The sequence below is a fragment of the Phaseolus vulgaris genome, chromosome 2, assembly GCF_051622355.1.
Source record: "Phaseolus vulgaris cultivar YP4 chromosome 2, ASM5162235v1, whole genome shotgun sequence".
Taxonomy (NCBI): Eukaryota; Viridiplantae; Streptophyta; class Magnoliopsida; order Fabales; family Fabaceae; genus Phaseolus; species Phaseolus vulgaris.
In genome coordinates, this window is record NC_143499.1 from 11,704,045 (window position 1) to 11,727,172 (window position 23,128).

A 23,128-nucleotide genomic window follows, 5' to 3' on the forward strand; every position below is an offset into this window, starting at 1 on the left:
GGTATTTTCCGCAAGAGTGAAAGCAAGTCGGAAAAAAATGAACATAATTTTGTTATTTTTAACAAATGAGCAGAATTAATTGGCTTTGTTTCTAGGGATTTAGTTAAGATCACTCCCGCAACATATTTGCTATGTTTACTCATGACAAGCCTTCAATTTGAATCATTTGCCATATACTGTTAAGAAACAAAGTATATTATTTTTTATATATAGAAGAGTAAAAATCCTTGTATTGTCAAACATTTAAAAACAATTATAGTATACTCTTAAAAATAATTATTATGCAAGTGTTGGTGTAATTTAAATTTTGTGGGTTGACGTTATGGTGAGTTTTGAGAAATGGAAGGCAGGCTGGTCAAAGGTATATAAGTACTGTGAGGCTAGCTTGCTCCAGACGTGAATGATGTTTGGAATAACTGTTAGAAAATTGGGGTGCTTCCTGTAAGATCCATTACCACCTGATATGACCTTTTTTTAACCCTAAATTTGATATCTCATCCATTCATTAAAAAAACAACTACTACTCAGACAACTAATTCTATTAATATTATAATTATATTTTTATATTTAAAGTAACAATATATACTATTATATTATTAAAATGAAATTATTAACTGGTGTCTTTCTTCTAAAAAGGTGTCAAATATTTTATTTTATTTTATCTAGCACCCGTTGCTTATCATAGCACATGTGCTTATGATTTTTATTTAAAAAATATATTTATATATAATTTAAAATAAATTATTATATAGTAAAATTTTAGTGTTACAGAGTTTTCCTTAGGGATGGAAAAAACAATTTGGTGGAAAATTTTATGTAACCGTTTATATTTTCTTAATTAAAAATATATGTTTACAAATATAAAATAAATTAAAATCTAGTATATCTTTGGTTTGTGTTCACTTAATGTAACCAAACCAAACCAATTCAATCACTACTTTAAATTCATGTTAATTTTTCAGCTTTCCATTAATCCAAACTGTCTAAGATAAACAAAGATTATAAATATTAAAGAGATCTCACAATAAAAATAAATTTATTCTATTTAAAATTTAATTAGATAAACTTATTCTATTTAAAAATTTAATCGGATGGATGTACTTCTTAACTTATTACCGTTTATAAAATAGGATTTGATCATGAAGAAAATAAGGATTGAAGTCAAAATTATAAAGAGAAGAAAATAGATAACATGCATGCAACCTCTAATATTTATAAAACCAGTGATTGAGAGAGAAGAGAATAAAGAAAAAGGAATGTATTAGCATCCAAAGTTTCACACCATTTTTTTTATTACTCTTTCTCATGTTGATGACTTGTTATAATTACTCTTTCTATTGATAACTTATGCCTATACCTCTTTCTTTTTACACCTCCCTCCTTTTATTTGATATTTGTTAGCAATTTCTTCGATTGCGTTTTATGCACGTAACTTCATATCGAATCTCATAATACGTGTTTTACATGGACACTTATTAAAAGAAACAAAATTAATATTGCAATTGGAATTCAACGTTATAAATATCCTATAAATATTTGTATGGCTATAAAAGCACTTATTAATATCAAATTGTAATTAATTAAGACTTTTTTAAGTTGGAAAAAGTAGTTGCTAAGACGAATAAAAACAACTTACAAGTTGTCACTAATAAAAATTTTATTTATTCATCTAGAGTCACCCTGAAAAAAGTATTTTTTTAATCTTAACATTTCATTTGAATTTAAGGATTAACTGATAATTCTTATTGATAAAGGCAACTCTTTTAGTTGGGTTGGACCGCCACGGTCCTTTAATTCTTTTTGTTATTTTGTGTCAACTGTTAGGCATTGCTTTTTCTATATATACACCCTCATGTTTACTCTTTGATACATAGAATACAATTTACTTTTTCAGAGTTTTTTTCACTCTCTTGCTCGTTTTCTTTCCTCTTCATTATGTTCATTCTCTGTTAATAGGGTTTGCTGCTCTCTCTGCCTCACGCACTCACAATGGCTTCATTAGCTTGATTCTTGCACTCTTGAACTTTAATATGGTATCAAAGCTCTTTGGATGAAAAGCTCTATTGTGTCCCTCTGATTTCTTCTTTATCTCTCTTTCAATTCTTCTTTCTTTGCTTTTTTTTTTTCTTTCTTCTTCGTGCATCTTGACCATTTTTTGTTGTTGTCGTAGATAATGGTTGACAAAAACGCTACTTTGTCCATACAATCGGAACAACCTCTAAGAAACTACTTGTATTTGCACCCCAGTGAGAATCTCGTTGCATCTCAGGTTTCCCTAGTTCTTGATTTGACCAACTACCATTCATGGAGTCGTTCAATCATAACTGCTATCAGTGCCAAGAACAAAGTCGAATTCATTCTTGGCACTCATCCTTGTCCACCAAAGAATAACCCTACCTTTTCGGCTTGGTTGCGTTGCAATAACATGGTGGTTTCTTGGTTAATTCATTTTGTTTTTCTTCCCATTAGACAAAGTATAACTTGGATGAATGTTGCTCTTGATATCTGGAATGATTTGAAAACCAGATATTCTCAGGGTGATTTATCTCGCATTTTCGATTTACAATTAGAGGTTGCTTCTTTAAACAAGGCGATCTTTATGTGATTGATTACTTTACTAAATTGCGCATGATTTGGGATGAATTGGAAAATTTCAAACCTAATCATATCTGCACTTGCTCTGTTAAATGCTTTTGTTCAATTGAAATTGTTATAAATCAAAGAAAGTGTGAAGATCGTGCTATGCAGTTTCTTAGGGGTTTGAATTATCAGTATAGTAATATTTGCTATCATATCTTGTAGTATTTGTTATACGTGCCTCAATTCAAATTAAACCTTATTTCCACTTCCAAATTATCTTTGCAACTTACCCGCACTTTAACTTTCACTTATACTTAATGCATAATATAGGACAATTTATCTCACGAGAAGATTGGTATAGTTAAAGCTACTATTGCCTTGTATCTCTTCAATTCTTTTTTTTGTTCTTTCACACACTACACCACATAATTTTGTTCCTTATATTAATTGCAATATGAAGAACCAACACCTCTGACATTATAGAATGGGATACCCTTCTCATGAAAGATTAACTATCTTGAGTGCTCACTATCCTTTTGTCTTATCATGTCAAGATATTGTGCATTTGATTGTCTAGCATTCTTCAAATCTTCAAAGAGAGCTGCCTTTTGAGGTGAGCAAGGTTTGGAGGATTCTCCACTAGAAAAATTATCCATGATCATAAAAGACACAAAAACAACAACAAACAATTAAGGAAACTTGTTAGCAAAAGAAAGTAAGATGTAGCTTGCTGGAAAAGGCCAAAAGAATGTACTCAAACCACTCCAAGAAAGTGTTATTTCCTTAACCAAGCCTCTCTTGTGGATTTGATGAAATTCAAATGAAAAATGTCAAAGCAAACCACACTAATCAAGGAATAAATCACCACAAAAACTAGAGAAACAAAGAAGACAAGCAAGAAAAGGTATAAGCAAGAAAAGCTAAACCAAAATAGAATGCAAGATATGACAAAACTAGAAAAGAATATGAACTAAAAGACAAGCAAGAAAATTAAGGCACACAAAGAAAGGATAGCACACAAAGGAGTCCTAAAGAATAGTACTAGAATAGATGAAGAAAAACAAAAACAATGCTACTGGAATTTTTTTTTGTTAAAAACCGTGCGTGACTTAAAAAATTTAACTGGAACTGTAGAAAGCGAACTGGAATGTGAAATTTTAACCACTGGAAATTCAAGATGTTATCTAAAAATTGGCACTGGAATCACTCAAAAACAGTACGCCAATTAATTGTAATAAAATTTTCAAAATCACTGCTAGATTACCGTATTTTTTTCGGCAGAATTACACACTGTTCGTATTTCATTTATAATATTTTTTGTAAATTTAATTTTGATGTACTTATTTTTTTCACTCTTTTGTAACACCTCAAACTACTTAATTCCAGAATTTCAGAATTTTCCAGTAAACACAGAAAATTTGATAAACCAAACAATCAACACGTTTTTATGAAAAACAGAGGAACCTATACTGGAATGAAAAACAGAATTAAAGAAACTACAAAGACACAATAGAAATGATGAATAAAAACTTGTATAGATCTAATACACAAGCATGAACTCAAACCTAAAAATAAAATGCACCAAAGGATCAAGAAAAAAAAAACCAAAAAATTTAAACTCAAATAAAAGCAATCAACCAAAGATAGCAAGAAAAGGACTACAAGGAATTGATGACATTATAGGAAAAAACATGACTAGACAAAACATGTATGGATTCAAAAATTAAAATGACTCAAGCACAAAGCATTAACAACAATTAAAACAGCAAGAAATACTCAAAAACAGAAAAACAGAATTACTAATCACAAAACAGAATCAAAGTGTCCAGCAACTCAAAATTTTTTTTGCACATAACCATAGCTCTAGATACCACATGATATGAGTTGGATTGAACATAGACACTTTTAAACTCTTGAACACAACATTATATGAGAATGAAAACAACAATTCAAGGATCAAAGAGTGCTTAAACAATGAAAACGAAATTATATCAACAAAACAACAAGCTGAAAAACAGAAATGGAATCAAGGAAGCTTAAGAGTCATCAATGGAGACATAGCCTTCCAAAATGATGATCCAAACTCAATAAGAGTGTTATCTCCTTGTAAACATCCATGGAACAAGATTACTAAACACAAATGAAATAATAACACAAGGAACCGAACAGAAAATTGAAGAACAAGCTAAGAACACAAAATCAATCGGGGGAAAGATGAAGAACACTAAAGGAAAACTAAACTACCGATTGAAATTGAAATTGGAGATGAAAGAAATGAAAACTTATTGTCTTTGATATTCTACTTTTTGATATATGGGGACCCTATCCCATTACATCTATGCGAGGTTTTAATTATTTTTTTACTGTTGTGGATTATTACTCTCACTATACATGGACTATTATGCTGCATAATAAATCAGAAGTTCGTACTCACATAATTAACTTTATAACTTTTGTGGAAACTCAATTTCATACTAAAATAAAAGTAATTCGCACTGATAATGGATCTGAATTTAGTATGCATGATCTTTTTGCTTCTAAAGGTAAAACACACCAAACTTCTTGTGTAGAAACACCACAACAAAATGGTATTGTTGAACACAAACATCAACACATTTTAAATATTACTCGTGCTTTAATTTTTCAAGCTAATCTCCCCCCCTTTATTTTGGGAATTTTCTGTTCATCATGCCACTTTTCTAATTAATTCTACTCCATTCCCCTACTCTCTAATATTACTCCTTATGAAAAACTTCTTGGAAAACCATGTGATCTCTCTTTTCTAAATTTTTTTGGTTATCTCTGCTTTTCAAGCACCACAACTACAAATAGAAAAAAATTGGATGCTCGATCTGTCAAAGTTGTTTTTCTTGGTTTTTCCATAATACAAAGGGTTATATCTTTTTAAATATGAATGATCATCACATTGAAACCTCAAAACATGTTATCTTTTATGAATCTCATTTTCCATACAAGTTGGATAATGACCTTGACAGGGGTCCCAACACTTTATCTCTTCCTATTCCCACTACCTTGCGGACCTTCGCACCACATCCAACTCCATCAGTACCAGGTACCCCATACATAAATACATCTCTTATACAACTTTATCTTCTTCTTTTAAGCATGTTGTCTCTTCAATTAATTCTAACACATAACCTCATTCTTACATTTAGGCTTCCAAACATTCTTGCTGGCAAACGACCATGCAAGCTAAACTTTCTGCCCTTGCTTCTAACAACACTTGGCAGTTCACTCTTCTTCCTCCGGGGAAGAAGTCGATTAGTTGTAAGCAGGTTTATAAAGTAAAACACAAATCTGATGACACTATTGACCGTCACAAGGCACAGTTAGTTGCCAAACACTTTTGCTTCTATTGCTAAATTAACTACTTTACTTCTATTGCTTGTTATTGCCACTTCACAAAATTGGATTTTGAAACAACTAGATGTCAACAATGCATTCCTTCATGGTGATCTTCATGAGGAAGTCTACATGACTCCTCCCCTTGGCCTTTCTCTACCATTTTCAAATCATGTATGTAAATTACAACGTTCCCTTTGGCCTTTGTCAAGCAGGACGACAATGGTATGCCAAACTTTCCCACTTTCTCTTAACTAACAATTACACTTTATCTGCTGCTGATCACTCTTTATTTCTTAAATATAATGGCCTCAAACTAGCTACCATTCTTATTTATGTTGATGACTTGATACTTACGGGTGATGACATTGAGGAAATTACATCTATTACTACCTCTTTGGATCACCATTTCAAAATCAAAATCTTGGGCAACCTTACTTATTTCCTAGGCTTTGAGGTAGCCTGCAATAGTACAAGTCTGCATCTCAGCCAACGCAAATATACCCTTGATCTTTTGTATGAAACCAAGATGTTAGATTCAGCTCTAGTAACCATTCGCATGTCACATTCTTCAAAGATTTCGTCTTCTTATGGCATCCTCCTCACCCTTAAAGCAACCTTTACCTTCAAGAGACTCATTGGGAGACTTATTTACTTAACCAATACTCGCCCCGAAATTGCTTTTACTGTAAACACTCTCAGTCAATTTATATTTGCACCTACAACACTCCACCAACAACTTGTCTCACACCTTCTTTGTTACTTAAAGACCAATTCATGTGACGACATCTTTTTACCTCGAACAAGTACCATTCAACTTCGGGGTGTTAGTGATTTTGACTGGGCCACATTTCATGAGACACACAAATCCATCACAGGATACTTTATCTTCCTTGGCGACTCTCTCATCTCTTGGAAGTCCAAGAAACAACAGATCATCTCTTGCAGCTCCTCTGAAGTCGAATACAGAGCTCTCGCCACTAACACATGTGAATTACAGTGGGTCACTTACCTATTCATTGAACTATGCATTCAATTCATACAACCAACAACCTTATACTGTGGCAACCAGTCTGCTATCCATATTGTCTCCAATCAAATCTTCCACGAACGAACAAAGCACATTGAAATAGACTACCACCTTGTTCATGAAAAGCTCAATGTTGGTCTCATTAAACTCCTACCTATCACTTCTCCCATGCAATACACAAGAGGGTATCAACATAATAAGCAGAGATGTTGATGATATCATCAGGATGGCTTAACAAAAAGAAAAATGTAATGGGAACAAGCCAAATGGAAAATGAAATTTTATGGCCATTCCATTATCACCATCTCATAAAAGCAAAATCAGCCCCATAACCCACCCCTTGGAAAAGAAACAAACTTACATTTAGATAAACCGTAACATCATTGTTGATTATATCACCATCCTGTAAATAAAGAATGCGTCTAACAATTTTTTTTAACATGGAATGTTTAACTTGGAAAGAAATTGACCAAAAGCACCTCAAGTGCATAGGAATTTGGTATTCCAGGTAGATGCATTCATTTATAGACTCTTTGGAAAACCATCATAGCTAAAAGGATATAGTTATGCACCATTGTCAACTATCATTTGATGAACTACTTAGTCAATTTCATCTGTTGTTATGCCTGGTTGTCAATTTCAACTTTTTTTGGATAAAAACATAAAGTCGACATTATTAGACAAAATTATGAGGATTTCATAGATTTATATTATACTACTCATAAACAACCGATTTTTTTATATAGGATGTATACAATTAAAAAATGTGCAATTATAGAACAAATGTGCAATCATTGAACAAAAGAATGATAGGTGTTCACCTTGACTAGGGTGCTAGCATATTGAAGAACCTACGTTGAAAGCCTCCTAGAAGCCCTCATGCATTCTATTCTTTTCTTGTCATGCACTTGAGGTCTACTCACAATCGTTGCAAGAACCATATAATCCACATAAGGAGACCTCAATATCTGCTTCGACACCTGTCATAATGGAGAAACTTTTCCATGCATCAGTCGTTTACACTTGGTGTTAGGCACTTCATCCACATTTCTGCAAAGCCAAGCATCAGCTAAAACTCCATAACCAAAAGACACGCATTGTGAAATGGACAAAATGTAAAGATCCTTTCGTCTAAGAGTTCAATAAGTTGACTAGCATAAACTTCTCTTTGTAAAAGAAGACGGGGAGAGCAATTAATCGTGTGAAATGTACTACTTTCACTACGAGCAATGAAAACACCAAATCACCAAGCTACTATTTTTTTTTAATAATGTTTTCAATCAAAATCAAATTCAACTTCACGTTCTTTTTCATAAAAAAATCTAATCACCCTATTCAAATTGAAAAAAAAAATGCACCAAATTAAATCTAACAATTCCACCAATACCAGAATAACAAGTGTTAATTACGAAAATTCTGCACCAAAAAAGAAAAGTTCACCAACAATTTCTTTCTAAATCACCAAATTGGATACTGCTTGTAAATTTCAAACGACACAAGAAAATACACGCACTCAAAGTCAAAGACACAACACGATTGTTCCACCAACACATACACCTCTGATCACCATGCAATGCGATTTTGTTTCCTTTTAAAGATGATGACCACCACAAACAATCGCAAACGACATCGTTAAAAGCAAATTTTGCTTTAACAAACAACACTGAACCACTTTGATTCGTATCATCACCATTTCACCGATTTAGGTCGTCAGAAAAGGCAAATCTCCTTTCACCGATTAAAATTCTCCAAAATCGCTCCAAAAAACGAAGAAGAGTGAACGCAAAGCACAAAACCAAAAAATTTCCAGATCAAAAGTGAAAGTGGAAGAAGAACTTACATGAACCAATTCCAACGAAATCGAAAGATTTTGATTTTTTTCGTGAGATCTAAAACAAAAATCGCGCCAATAACAATGAAGCACTGAATGAACATGACTGAAAAACACACAACTCAAGAAAATCTGAAAAACGTTTCAGATTGATATTTGAATCTCCAGATTCTTACATATGTGAACACTTGGAAATTGCTTTTCAGACCACTGAATTGCTGAGATTTTAGAATAAATCTTTGAAACTTAACAAAGATTAAAAAAACATCCATTAATTAAATCCATTTCTGAGTTATATTAACATTTGCTAAATAACCTTCATTAAAATCCTCTTTTTTTTTCTTGGAGTGAAACTTCAAATTCTAAACTAAAAAAATTCTAACATTTAAAAAAGAGAGTTTAAAACAACATCTAAGATAACACTAATGATTTAAAACTCATATAACATTTATCTTGCTCAAAATCAATATCTCAAATACAAAACAACATAGCTTAATAATAATTCAAGCAACTCATAATCATTGATCGTATTTATACAATTTCAAAGCAATTTAACTAAAGCATCCATCGTAATCTATTTACAAGATCTAAATGCAACTACTTCAAACATAATTGATTAATAAAAATTATAGGATGAACAATTAATATTATAATAATCCAAAATCTAATCACTTTGTGTTTCCTCAATTATAATATCAAATCATCTAAATACATATAGTTTTCATTCCAACATCTCAACACCATCAATACACTTTACACTTTAATTAGAAAATCCAATATCAAAACAAAATCAAATCATTCCATCAATTTTCAACATAAATTAGATAAAACATCAATTTTAGCTGAGAATCAAACTTCATATAAAATCCAAAATCAATTAAAAACAAATGAAATTATCAACTCTCCTTACCTTAATTTCCAAATTTTTTTAAAGTAATTGCTCTTAAAACTTTTAGAAAAGTCATAACTTGCTCACATTATGCATGATTCACATGCCAAACATATTTTTATGAACCTAACCTAGAGATTCATATTAGACTATGATTTTACATGCAATAACGTAACTCTCCGCATACAACTAAAACAAGAAAAGGAAACTTGAAATATTAAGAAAAAGAAAAATTTACTTTAATTGAGATTTTGATTGATCAAAATTGATTCTCAAATAGTTATCATTTCAATAAGACTCTTTGATAGTAAAAACAATGATAATCAACTCTAGAACATTCAAGAAAAATCATAAAAAATTTAAAGAAAAATAATTTAAAAAGATTGTGACAGTATAAAAAATCATTAAATAGAAACTAATTTTAGAAATAAAAACTAACTAATTACTATGTTAACTAAATTATATATTATTTTAAAGATTAAAAAATTATCAGTATATAAATTAATTTCTATTATTAATAAATAATTTCTAAATTGATTTTAATTTGTTACCAACTATTAAATTGGTAGCTAAAATTTTGGTAATTAATTATGCATCAATTGAGGAACTATTTATTAATAATAAGAATTACTTTAGATATCAATAATTTTTTAATCTCTAAAATAATATCTATTTTAATAATATAGTGACTAATTATTTTTTATTTTTAAAATTAGTTTATATCTAATGATTTTCTTCCAACTTCTAACGTGAATGATAAATAAAATTTTAACTCTTATTTCGTTTTTAAAGAAGAATATCCGATGAACTGAAATTAAGTTTCAGATATAAAAAAAAAACTTGTGTTATGAGAATATTAAACTATCTGAATAAAAATTTAAAAGAGTTATTATTAAATATATAAAATATAATTATATAAGTTAAAAAAATAATTATAAATGAATCATAAAAATTATTTCAGTTTAACTTAAATTTATTTATTTAAATTACACAATTAATTTAGTTACCCTCGTGTTTTCACTCTCTTCTTTCACTTTATTCTCAATAATACCAAATTAACATCTTTGAGTTCTTAATGCTGTCTACTGTTTTACTGGAGATCCAAAGTCATACACCTTTATTAAGTTAATAATGTAATTTTTGCATGAAACTAATTATGTACGGAAAAACATAATAAAAACATCTCAAATATTGAAATGATTTGCCTTTATAATTTTAAGGGGCAGAAATTAGTATCTTTTTCAGGAAATAATTTTGACCTTCTAATATGAATAGATTTTGGGCCTACAAGTGAGACAAGAACATGGGCCGAGAAGATACATGACCCAATGCAGTAAAGGTTTATGAGAGTGATAGGGCTATTTCTTTGTGCACCCTAGGTTCTTGTGGCATCCCATAATATTTGTGGAATTACATTTTTTTCCTTTTAGTTCATAATTAAATAATCCCTAAATCCTCACCTAGGTTTTTCACCCTATCTCTTCTTTTGATTTCTTTCACGGCGCACCCTGCACTCCCAACATCCAAAGACACCACTAGAATGTGATTTTTATAGTGCATTTGTGGTTATGGGGTAGAAAATATTAGTTTTTAAGATTTGTTTCACTTTTTTTCTCGATTGGTTTTGCTGTATTTAATTTGAAATTCTTTTTTAATAGTAAAATCGAACTTAGTTTCAAAAAAAGAAAATAGAAAAGAGAAAATTAATGTAAGATTATAAAATGATTTCTGTTTTTTTAATTATTTCTACTTGACTTTTAACTAATTTATATATGATTTTCTTTTTATGTAAAAATGAGAATAGTTAATATAAAAAAACTTTATAACTATTTATTAAATATAAATAGTGACAAAATTTAATTCAATGAATATTGATGTGGTTTCAAGTACTATGCATTTCAGTCTTTACACAATTTGACCTTACTGTTTTTAAATTGGTGTGATCAGCAATTTAATTTTGCAACTAGAATGTGAGTGTCTTTCCAATTGAAAATTTAATTTAATTTAGTTTTGTGAAAGGATGTGATAATTAAGACATGATGGAATATGTATATGTCTGCAAGATCAGTGTTATTTATCTTTATCTTGATGTACTACCTCCTTCAATGCTTTATTAATTTTGATATGAAAATTTAACAAAACAACAATATCATAAATTTAATGTAAAATTAAATTTGATACGTTAAAAATATTGATACCAATAATTGATATATATATATATATATATATATATATATATATCAGTATAATTAATATTTTTATTTATTTTTATTTAAACTGATATTAAAAAATTTAATTATACCAGATTTTTTTTATATTTAAGTTAAAACAAAGTTAATTTTAATTGAATATTAATTTGATATTAGTGATTTTTATTTTGTTTTTTTATAATAAATATTATAAAAATAAATTAAAGTTGTATAAAAGTATAAATTATATTAAGTTTGAATGAATAAACTATTTAACTTTATTATTTTAATATTAACATTTTTAAAATCATATTTTGTAAGCGCTTGAAAATGACATCAACTACATAAATTTCTTGAAAGAGGATGAATCTTCACAAAACTCAAAACTATTTTTTTAAAATTTCACCCTATATCAATTAAATGACCTGCAACAATGATATACTAAATTCTTGGTGACTTGTATAGATACAAAAACTTGAAAATTTGAAGATTTGATGTTTTCAATTACATTGCAAATTAGTGTTGACCTAACTTGATTTGATTGTTTGATTTTGTGTTTGGAGTTATAATTTTTATGTTTAATTTTTGTGTAAATATTTCTTTTGTCTAATTATTCATTGATAGATTGAGTAAAAAAACAATTTTAAAATTTTCTTGTTAAATGTTAATTGGTAATTGATTAAGATGAGTTTTAGTGGAATAAAATCACTTAAAGACACCTCTTTTGGTGATTCTAAGGGGTTAAAAATTAAATTGATTTATTAAATGCTCTTCTCAATTGTGAAGAATGTTTTAAAATATTAAAATCAATTTTAATATATTAAATCTACCAATTATATTTTATAGTATTTTAAAATTATTTTGATTGAATAAAGTCTTGTAGTATTTTTAGTGTTTGAGTAGAGGAACATATCAAACCATATATATTATAAGCTCGTGTTAGATGATTTTATTGAAATGGATCATGGATCAGACAAACTTCTTAAGAGGCAATCTTAGTGCTCATGGACTCATGAGAAGATATTGTCAGACGATTTTCATTGGATGTCACAAGACAACAATATCAAAACTCTCGCTTACAAGTTATCAGATGAACACTAAAGATTGCACTTATTAGACAATACAAGTATCTTCTACTAGTCTGACGAATCACTAGGTCACGTAAATATCAATACTTAATCTTTACATTCTTAAAATACTATATGACATCACTACTCTTATGTTTTCAAATATTATTTAATATCTCTAAATCACAAAAGAAAACATCAATTTTAAATAAGATTAATGATTTAATAATTTGGAAAATTTTGTATTTAAACTCAAATACATTTTACTTAAAATGATTTTCTAAATAAAACGTTTGTCATATTGATCTAAATGCAATTGGAATTAAATTACTCTGTTAGATATGCAACTTTAATTAAACTACACTATTAGGAAAAATTTCACATAAACAATACTTATAGTGTAACCTCTTAAAAATAAACACAGAGCATGAATGTAGAAGAGGATTTTGAAAACATGTTTTGTATATATAAATTTTTTAGCACGGTGGTGCATATTTTAGAACATTTTTATGTTTTACAAGGAAAACCATGTATTTTGTATTATCTTCCATGTTTAATTAACTTTTAAACATTTTATAAATATGAGTATTTTTAATTTAATTTTAGTTGAATCAATTTTTTTAATAATAATTTAATTAAAAATATCTAAATTTATGACATTAAAATTTAATCAAGTGTACTTTTTTTTAAAATATTCACTCTTTAATATATAACATTAATAATAAAATCAATCTATATAAAAAAAATATAAAATATTAGGTTATATTAAAAATCAATTATTAATGTTTATTTATATTTTCTCATAAATAATTTATAATTTTATATTTCATTATCATTAATAAGAAAATTAAAAGTTTTAATTATCGAATAAAAGGGAAAAAACATGTAGACTACTTAATTTATTTCAACCATAATGTCATTAAATATTTAACCATAATGTCATTAAATATTTAACAATTTATAGTATTACTTTTAATGATATATACATTAAATTAAATATATTAACAATTTAGAGTTTTAAGTATCAATTTGGTTGGACTTTAACTTTTATTATAAATTTATATAAACTAAATATAAAATTTAAATATAATTTGATTGAGTTCAATTTTAAATTAATGTGAAATTGAAATCAATTTTTTAATTTAAAAAATAATAATTGTTTTAAATAAAATTATGTTATATTTTTTATAATTATTATCAAATGTATACTTTATTTTTTTTATATATTTATAAATAAATTATATAATCTTACATTTAAAAAAGGTAAATTAATTATTATGCTTGATAACTATAAATACATCATAATTATAATAAATAAAATCTTAAAATAATTAATAGACATTTATTAATTTTTAATTAATTCTAAAGGTATAATATTATATTTGAATATAATAAATAATTTAGTTTTTAATTTTATTTATTTTCAATTTGAATCAAACAGATGAATTGAGAGAAAAAAAGTGTATTTGGTTTTATCCTTTAAATAAGTTTTTTATTATCTTTTTAGAATTGATTATTTTCAAAACTCGCACTAACATTATTATTTATTACAAAAGTATTTTATTATAATAAATTTAATTATTAATATATCACATTTCATTTAAAGTATAGAAAGTTATAGTTATTTTAATTTAAATGAAATATTAATTATTATACCATCAGTAATAGTACAGGCGTTTTATTATCTTTTATTTAAATTAAATAATATTATTTAGTAAATACTATTATTATAATTATAAAAATAAATTTTAATGTAATTAAAGTTAAATGTTATTTTATATTTGACATTAATTTAATTCAATAAATATATAATAAAGAAGTTTACATAATATAAGTAAATGATTATATATTTTTATTATATAAAATTATTGTATGACAATTTGTTAAAACTTAAAAGCTGAGAACTAAATATAAATATTAAAAGGAAAATGATATAATATAAGGTAAGTTTAAAATTAAATGATATGAAAAGTTATTAAAATAATAATATTAGAAGCTGTAATATAATTTTAGGAAAAATGTGAGTTGTGAACAAATATCTTTACCCACACTTAATCAAAAGTGGGACAAAATTTATGCATGAACCATTATGACAAGAGTGATGTGTAAGAAGGGCCCTCCCCTGGAAGAGTTGACACTTGGTTGGTCATACTGGAGGTGTATATTAGTATTTATGTGTCTAACTCTTCACACTAAACACTCTCTCTTTCACATAAGTTCTTTCCACCTCCAATGAGCCATGGCTTCCTTAGTTCAATCTTCTTGGCAGGTCCTATCTCACCCTTCACTCAGCTTCATCTCTAATTTCTTTTACAATGTCTCATTTTAAAGTTATCTTCAAAAGTTGGTTGCATGTCAATCTTGTTTGTCAACCAAATTTTGAACTAGTGTTTGATGATTGGGCATTTTGCATGTTCTTGTGATTGCAGTTTTTGATCACACATTTCAGCGAATTTCAATTGGCTTGTCTGGGAACTTTCTTTCTACATGAAAGTGTTTTCTTTTTGTCTGGACTTCCTTATATGATGCTGGAGAGGTCAAGGTGGCTCAGCAAGTATAAGATTCAGGTTTCACCTTATTCTTCTTCTGTCTTTGACAATTGAAATTGAGGACATGTTTCACAGGATGAAATTTTGTCCTTCTTTGTTGTTTTTCTTGGTCGGAAAATCAATTTTGTATTCACTTGATGTGGTTTTGTTTGAGAGTTGTAACAGATTTTCCAATGTCTCTCCATCTTCTTTTTCTCTATGTTCTGCATGATGAGGATTTCAAAGGTTTTGGATCCTGACCATGATGTGACTTTGTTTGAGAGAAAAATACAATTTTAACTTCGGATCCTACCAGATGGACCTTATTTGATAAAGATGAATTTTTATTTTCTCTTCACCAGGATCATATGTTGTTCAAGAACAGGAAAGGATCCAAATGCCCTCTGGCTGATCATCCATATTTATGTTTTCTTACTTGTCTTTATGCCCTGAACGAGAAATGGTTCAAAGAATCTCTTGCAGCACATGCATGTCTAATTTCTGCTATGGTTGAATTATTTCATGGACTGCAATCTCCCAATGAGTACATATAGAAAATTTCTCAATTTTTCCTTTCATATATATATATAATTATCTACTTTGGAGAAAGTTAGAGTTTCTTCACTTCTCTTTTCATTTTTTGTTTTCACTTGTTTTAAAAATATTGTACTAAAAATACAGAAATCAAAATTATTGTACATGAAACAGTCAAGCTGTTTTCTGTAATAAAATAAATACTGAAAACAAATTGAAAATAAGATGGTAGTTGTATAATTAAGGACGAAAAGAGAGAATGAAAACAAAAAAAAACATTTCCCTCAAATATGTGGTCCTTTTGTTCTTTCCTGTTTTACAATAATCAATCTTTTCTGTGTGACCACTAATTTGCTGCTTATTAATCATCTTTTTTTTTTTTTTTTTTGTATTTCCACCATTTTGAAGCCTGACCGTCTCATAGTGTATATAGTGTATTTGAAAATGGTTCTACAGGCATAAATCACATCCTTAATGTAAAAACTAGAACTAATAGTGGTCATTTTGATGTGAAAAAAGTAAAAGCTAGAACTAGTAGTGTCCATTTTGATGTGAATATTCTGATTCACTTCCACACATGCTATCAGTTTGTTAAATATATATAACTTCTAATGCTTCTTTTATGCAGGGAAAAAATAATAGCCCTGCAGCTCAAGAAAAATGTATCAGTCGTTTGATACTGTACCATTTTGGTGTCAATCTACCTGTTGTGATAATTTCCTATCCTTTGCTTAAGCGCATGGGCATGCAGATCAGTCTTCCATTGCCATCCTGGTACTTCAAGCATTCTTTTAGTAGTTATAATAATAGTAATAATTGTATGTAGACATTTTTTAGTTACATGATAAAAAGCTATTACGATATGAACATTTCTAACATTTATTTTCTTTAAGTAATCATGAAAATATCTTATTTTTGGTTTTGCAGGAAAATCATTTTTATCCAAATAGTCTTCTACTTCATATTGGAGGATTTTATATTCTACTGGGGACACAGGATATTACACACAAAATGGTTGTACACCACTGTGCACAGTGTTCACCATGAGTAAGTTTTATGCATATTCTGGGGTTGATTTTCATTTGTGCCTTTGAAGGTTTTGCTCACAGCTACAAAAGGTTTTTCCTATCTTGTGAAGGTATGCTACACCTTTTGGACTTACCTCTGAATATGCTCATCCTGCTGAGATACTTTTCCTTGGATTTGCTACCATTATTGGTCCTGTTCTTACTGGTCCTCACTTGATGACTCTGTGGCTATGGATGATTTTGAGAGTCCTGGAGACAGTTGAGGTGCATTGCGGTTACCATTTTCCATGGAGTCTTTCAAATTTCATTCCATTGTATGGGGGGTGAGTGTGATGTTCCTTTCCTTGGCATCATTCACTGGATTTATTCCACTATAGTTCTTATTGTTAAACTTTGCATCCTCATTTTCAGAGCTGATTTCCATGACTATCATCACCGGTTGCTGTACACCAAGTCAAGAAACTACTCCTCAACCTTCACATACATGGACAGGTATGTGTTCCACATATTTTTTTATAAAAGCATTAGTCTTGTTGGTGTTATAAAAATAGAGATAAAACTATACAAGATATAAAACAAGCTTTTCTTTTAAGATGTTTCACTAGTAAGGCTGATGGTGGTATGCAATTTTTTCTGTTGTTTCTTGTGTATAGGATTTTCGGAACTGACACAGGGTACACAAACTTGAAGGCATCCAAGAAAGCAGAAGCTGAGATCAGTAGTGAGCAAAAGAAACAACATTGAGGTACAAAGGTTTTTGGGAGTACATAAAGATCAGTGTTGATATTCAACTCAAGGACATAAGATCATTGTCATACTGCACTTGCTTTAAGGACATATATGTTTTGTTTTTCAGACAAAAATAAGGAAGTTATTGTCTTCAATGGTTCATTTCTTATGTGTTAGACTTAAACTTTCAATTAATTTGCAATTTGGTATTTGGTGGTTATGCATCAAAGTTCAAAGCAAGCACCATAAGACTCTGTAGTTGATCTTAAATATTTGGTATGTTGGGTAGCCAACTATGAACATCCTAATCAGAATTAACAAGTATTTGTCATGAGAATGACAAATTGCTGTTGAGTTGTGTTTATTTGTAAGCAGCACATTGAATGAACATAGCACTGAGACACTCAGCATATGGATGCTGAGATATTTGGTAAGGAAACATCTTGATTGAGTGTGATGATTAGGGAAGCGTGTTTAGATAAACATTTGATGATCTTAAATGATAAAAAATACCATGTCATTTTTTAGTGAATGATTACATGTATTTTTTTATATGTGGAGAAATCGATTTCAAGTTTAAATATTTTAGGAATCTGGTAAGTTTCATAAAAAATTTATAATGACTTTTAGTATTAATTTGTTTTTAAAATAAAAACATTTAAAAATAAATTACTTCATTCTAATATCAATGTTAAAATATACCTTTATTTTACTAAAATTCGATTTGTTTCTTTATTGTTTAAAAGATTTTTTTATAATTTTAAACACATTTATACTCTTATCTTTTAAAAAAAATGATGTTGTCTTTATGAAAGAGTAAATATATATATTGATCTTGAACAGTTTTTAGTCTGTTGAATATATGAAACTCCTTTCATTAAATTACTTCATTTAATCCAACTGATACTTAAAAATAAACTTTAAGTCATAAACATGATGATTTGTCTTTTAATTTTGAATTAGAGAAAATAACAGAAAAGCTAAGTTTTTTAATATGGAAATATTTAGTTAAACACTTTATTTTTTTTTCATATTAAATTTATTTTTTATAGCTCCTAAAAAATTATTTAAGGTAGGAAATTAGACATTGTAAATGTTTTAAATTAATTTTTATAGATGTAAAAATAACCATTCAAATAATTTTGTTGATAAATAAATTAAATTTAATGCAAATGCAAAGCTAATTAATATTTATTCAAAAGCTTTATTTCATATGTATCAGTTGGGTAACTATTTTTACATTCTGAATCACTTTTTCTTTGTCTTCTCTATTAATTTATGTCACATTAATTACTTATGAGTTCTCTATTAATTTATGTCACATTACTTATTTTTCATGCTATTTACTTCCTATAAATTTTCTATTGCTATAAATAAATAAAATAGACATTTTGAGCTAACATATTATAAGTGTGGGGTGTCCGTCATTAAGTTTTAATAATAACTAATTAGAATTTGGTTCACCAAGTATAATATATTTAAATATTAATATAAAATTTATTTTTAAAAAATCATTAAATAAAATAATTTTAGGAAAATTAATAATTAATTATTAAACTAAATTATATATTATTCTAAAGACTAACAATTGGTATCTTAAATAATTTTTATTATTCATAAAATTTATAAATTTATATTTAATTAGCTACTAAGATTTTAAATAAAATATTATTTAAAAAATAATTTATAAATTTTATTAATAATATAAACTATTTTAGATACCAATATTTTAGTTTTTAAAATAATATCTAATTTATTTGATATAATAACTAATTATTTTTTGTGTCTAAAATTGATTTTTAGTTAATGATTTTTTTTTATAAAAAACTTTCATGTTAGGCACCACTATGCTATTTGACATCTCAGCTAGGGTGACACCTCAAGTAACAACAATCATTTGCCATCACATGAAAAAAGTATTATTAATAAAACAAAAAGAAAGAAAATACAAAAATATGGGGGGACTAGACCAAAACTCATATGTTAACAAAAACGATACATAAAGTAGACTATACCTATTAATAAAGAATTCTAAGAACAAACTAGATAGAAACCTATTATACCAATGAAAGGATTCTCTATGAATAAATCCTAAATTAGCCAACTTATTTGCACACACATTCCCTTCACGAAAAATATGAGTAACCCTAAACCTGATTTTTTCACAGTAATTAAGACAAGTATTCCATCAATTACGAAGCATCCAAGGAACATTTGTTTTAGTAGTAAACGCATCACAAACCAAGGCAGAGTCACATTCCAGCCAAACATCAGTAAGTCCCAACTTTTGAGCTTCCTCCAAAGCATATATAACTCCATAAAATTCAGCAACCAAAGCAGTCTGAACGTCAAGAAACGCAGAGAAAGCTCCAATAAACTCCCCCATACTCACACGGAAAATACCTCCATAAGCGACAAGACCTGGATAACCCCTAGCAGCCCCTTCAATGTTAATTTTAACCCAGCTTGGTGAAGGAAACTCCCATCTAACAAGAAGAGGACGAAGAACTTTATCAGTATGAGTATTAATACCAAAAAACTTAATCACACTGAAATCTAGCATATCATTCTTCATTGAAGTTTTAGACGACTTTCCCACTAGACAAGTTAAATGTTTAATAACAGGAATAGCCCTAGAAACCTCAATCTTATCCTGAAAACGAGCATAATTCCTCATACACCATAACATCCAAATAGAAAAAGTTATCACAACAAGTTTAATCAATTTAACCAAAGGACTACCATCACTCTTAATAAAAGAAAGAAGATCATCTTTATTAGAGAAATGAGAAGTAGGAAAAATCTGCCGAACCCAACTCCAAATATACAAAACATCAGGGCATTCAAAAAATAAATGATGAATAGATTCCTCATGCTTTTCACAAAGCGTACACATAAAACAAATATGGAGACCTTTATTTTAAATATGTTGATCTGTAGGAAGCCACCCATGAAAATCTTTCCAAAGGACAAGAGTTTTGGAAGGTGGAATATCTGAAGACCAAATAAATTTACCCCAACTACAAGGAACTCCTAGTTCCAAGAAAAATGTCCTAGCCGATTTAAGAGTGAACCGACTAGACTCATCTAGAATCCAATTAGGAACAACCTAATCTTTCCTAACCATGATATGACTAAAAAGATGAGGCATCTGTTGTAAAGACAACGGAATATTCCAATCACGACATGTCCAAAACTGAAAAACTGTATCCGGAATGCTAATACCATCAGATAACCCTGCAATATGTGCTAAAGGAATAGTAGAACATCATTTATCATTCTAGAAATTAATAAAAGAACTTGTACCAACAATCCAAGAAGTATAATCAAGTATAGTAGAATAAAACTACTTAATTCCAGGCCAAAGAGATGAGGATCTATAAACCATTTTAAACTCGTATTTTGATTTAAAAACCCTGGCTTTCAAAACCAAAGACCAAGACCTGTTGCTATAAGCAAAGTTCCAAGCAAACTTAAGAAGATATGCATTATTTTCATGGTGAAGGTTAAAATCCTCAAACCTCCATTCTCAAGGGGAGAACAAATTGTAGTCCAATTAACAATAGTTATGCCTTTATTTAGAATATCTCCAGTCCATATAAAATTTCGACACCACTGCTCAACTTGCATAAGAAGAGAAACAAGGTCATTTATACAAATTAAAGTTATATGCTAGAATTCCCGTAATCACCGTATTGATCAACTGAATCCGACCCATTATGCTAAGAGATTTACCTTTCCAAGATGCTAACTTTAATTTGACTTTATCAGCCAATTATTATGTATTTTAAATGACTCATAAAAAAAAATATAAATATTATTATATAAATTATTTGATATATTTTTAGTTATTGTTTATATGAACAATTGACAAAAATAGTTAGTTATCTTATTTACTTGATAAATTTATGTTATATGTGATAAATTAATAATGATTAGTGATTGGAGACGTGTGAATATTATATTAAAAAAATAATAAATTTTGTCACGAGAAGTTAATTTTTGTGACAAATTTTGTTTTATAAATATATGTAACGAATTTTGTGATGAGAATATTATATCTTTATATACGAAGCTATCATAAAATTGTGTTAGTGACGAAAATCGTTTAATTGAGAGTTGTAGTACACTTAAGCGTTTGAGTGAATCTTACTGATCTAACAATGAACATTTGAAGCAGATAATATTTTACAGTTGGACGAACCATCTTTCTTAAAAAAAAAAAGCAGTTGGAGAAAAAGATGAAAATCACACCCATTGTCAAAAAGGAATAATACCAAACAAGAAAAAAGAGAGTAAGAAATAAAGAAAACAACATATAACATTATTCAATATAGTAGTAAAATAAAGATAATACGAAGATGACTTGAAAAAAAAAGTAAGAAAATTTTATTAGAACAAAAGATTGGTGAGAAAGTTTCACCCAAGGAGAAGAGTGGTGAAATAAAAAATGGGTGGAAAACCATTTATAGACATTGGAGGGATCACGAGCTAGTTGCTAAAAATTTTAAACCCCAACAATTATGTGAGGTTGATTAAGTGGGATAATAGTAGAACTAAGCGAGGGTAGTTGGTAAATTTTAATTACATTAAAGTGCGTAATGGTAAAAAAAAAAATTAATGTATTAAAAACTCTAATGTATGTTAGGTAGCTTAAGCGATCTTTGTAACACATTTAAGCAAGTAGTTGTGTGAATGTTCGCATTAATCACCACCTAACTTAAGTATTATTATACTCACACTTATGTGAGAAAGTGTACGAGGAGCTCACACAAATAATTATCCTACTTAAACGTGAGAGATACACCACTTAAGTGATGTATACACATGAATTACATTATCGCTTAAGCAGAATACTTTTTTGCTTAAACAACATGGTGAAGGCAATATTACAAGAGTTGGATTCATTTTGGAAATGAACATTTCTATAGATTTTGTTGTGGGTTCTTTTAGAGTTTTTTTTTTTGAGCTAATAGAGATAATTTGGATTAAGATTGAGGTAACGTCTAAAACCAATAATACTCTATGTATGCATTAATATTGGCTTTCATTTGTTTCATTAGGTTTTGGATATTTAGTTGTTTGAGGTGATATTGTTTCCTTTATAATGGTACTTGCCCAAGCTTTACTTAAGCATTCTATAGGCCACACGTAAGCAATATGTACTGATGTGAAGTTTGCAAACTTAAGCCTATGTTGCTTAACATCTACTTAAGCGACACTGATGTTCGTTTATAGCTTGTTTTTTTAAAATGTTAAGTTAATTTTGCTTAAAATGATACTAATTAGTTTCAAATTTAAATTGTATTAAATAGTTTCCTTGTAAGGATTATTATATAAAAATGTAACAAACATAAATG

The 23,128-nt window shown here is 28.5% G+C and overlaps 1 protein-coding gene across 1 annotated transcript; it reads left to right on the forward strand.

The window, feature by feature from the left end:
- Positions 1–15,134: 15,134 nt before the first annotated feature.
- Positions 15,135–17,997, forward strand: LOC137810662 (methylsterol monooxygenase 2-2). The gene is made up of 7 exons (XM_068612049.2): positions 15,135–15,218; positions 15,379–15,516; positions 16,640–16,785; positions 16,939–17,058; positions 17,150–17,362; positions 17,451–17,531; positions 17,693–17,997. The coding sequence occupies exons 1-7, from the start codon at positions 15,189–15,191 to the stop codon at positions 17,781–17,783; spliced, it is 819 nt and encodes a 272-aa protein (XP_068468150.1). The 5' UTR covers positions 15,135–15,188; the 3' UTR covers positions 17,784–17,997.
- Positions 17,998–23,128: the final 5,131 nt, after the last annotated feature.

Bases quoted from the DNA above. Each gene is read 5' to 3' on its own strand.
- LOC137810662 (XM_068612049.2), top strand. From the start codon at position 15,189: ATGGCTTCCTTAGTTCAATCTTCTTGGCAG. The intron at 17,059-17,149 runs GTAAGTTTTATG...TATCTTGTGAAG, and splicing joins GTGCACAGTGTTCACCATGA to GTATGCTACACCTTTTGGAC. The intron at 17,363-17,450 runs GTGAGTGTGATG...CCTCATTTTCAG, and splicing joins TTCATTCCATTGTATGGGGG to AGCTGATTTCCATGACTATC.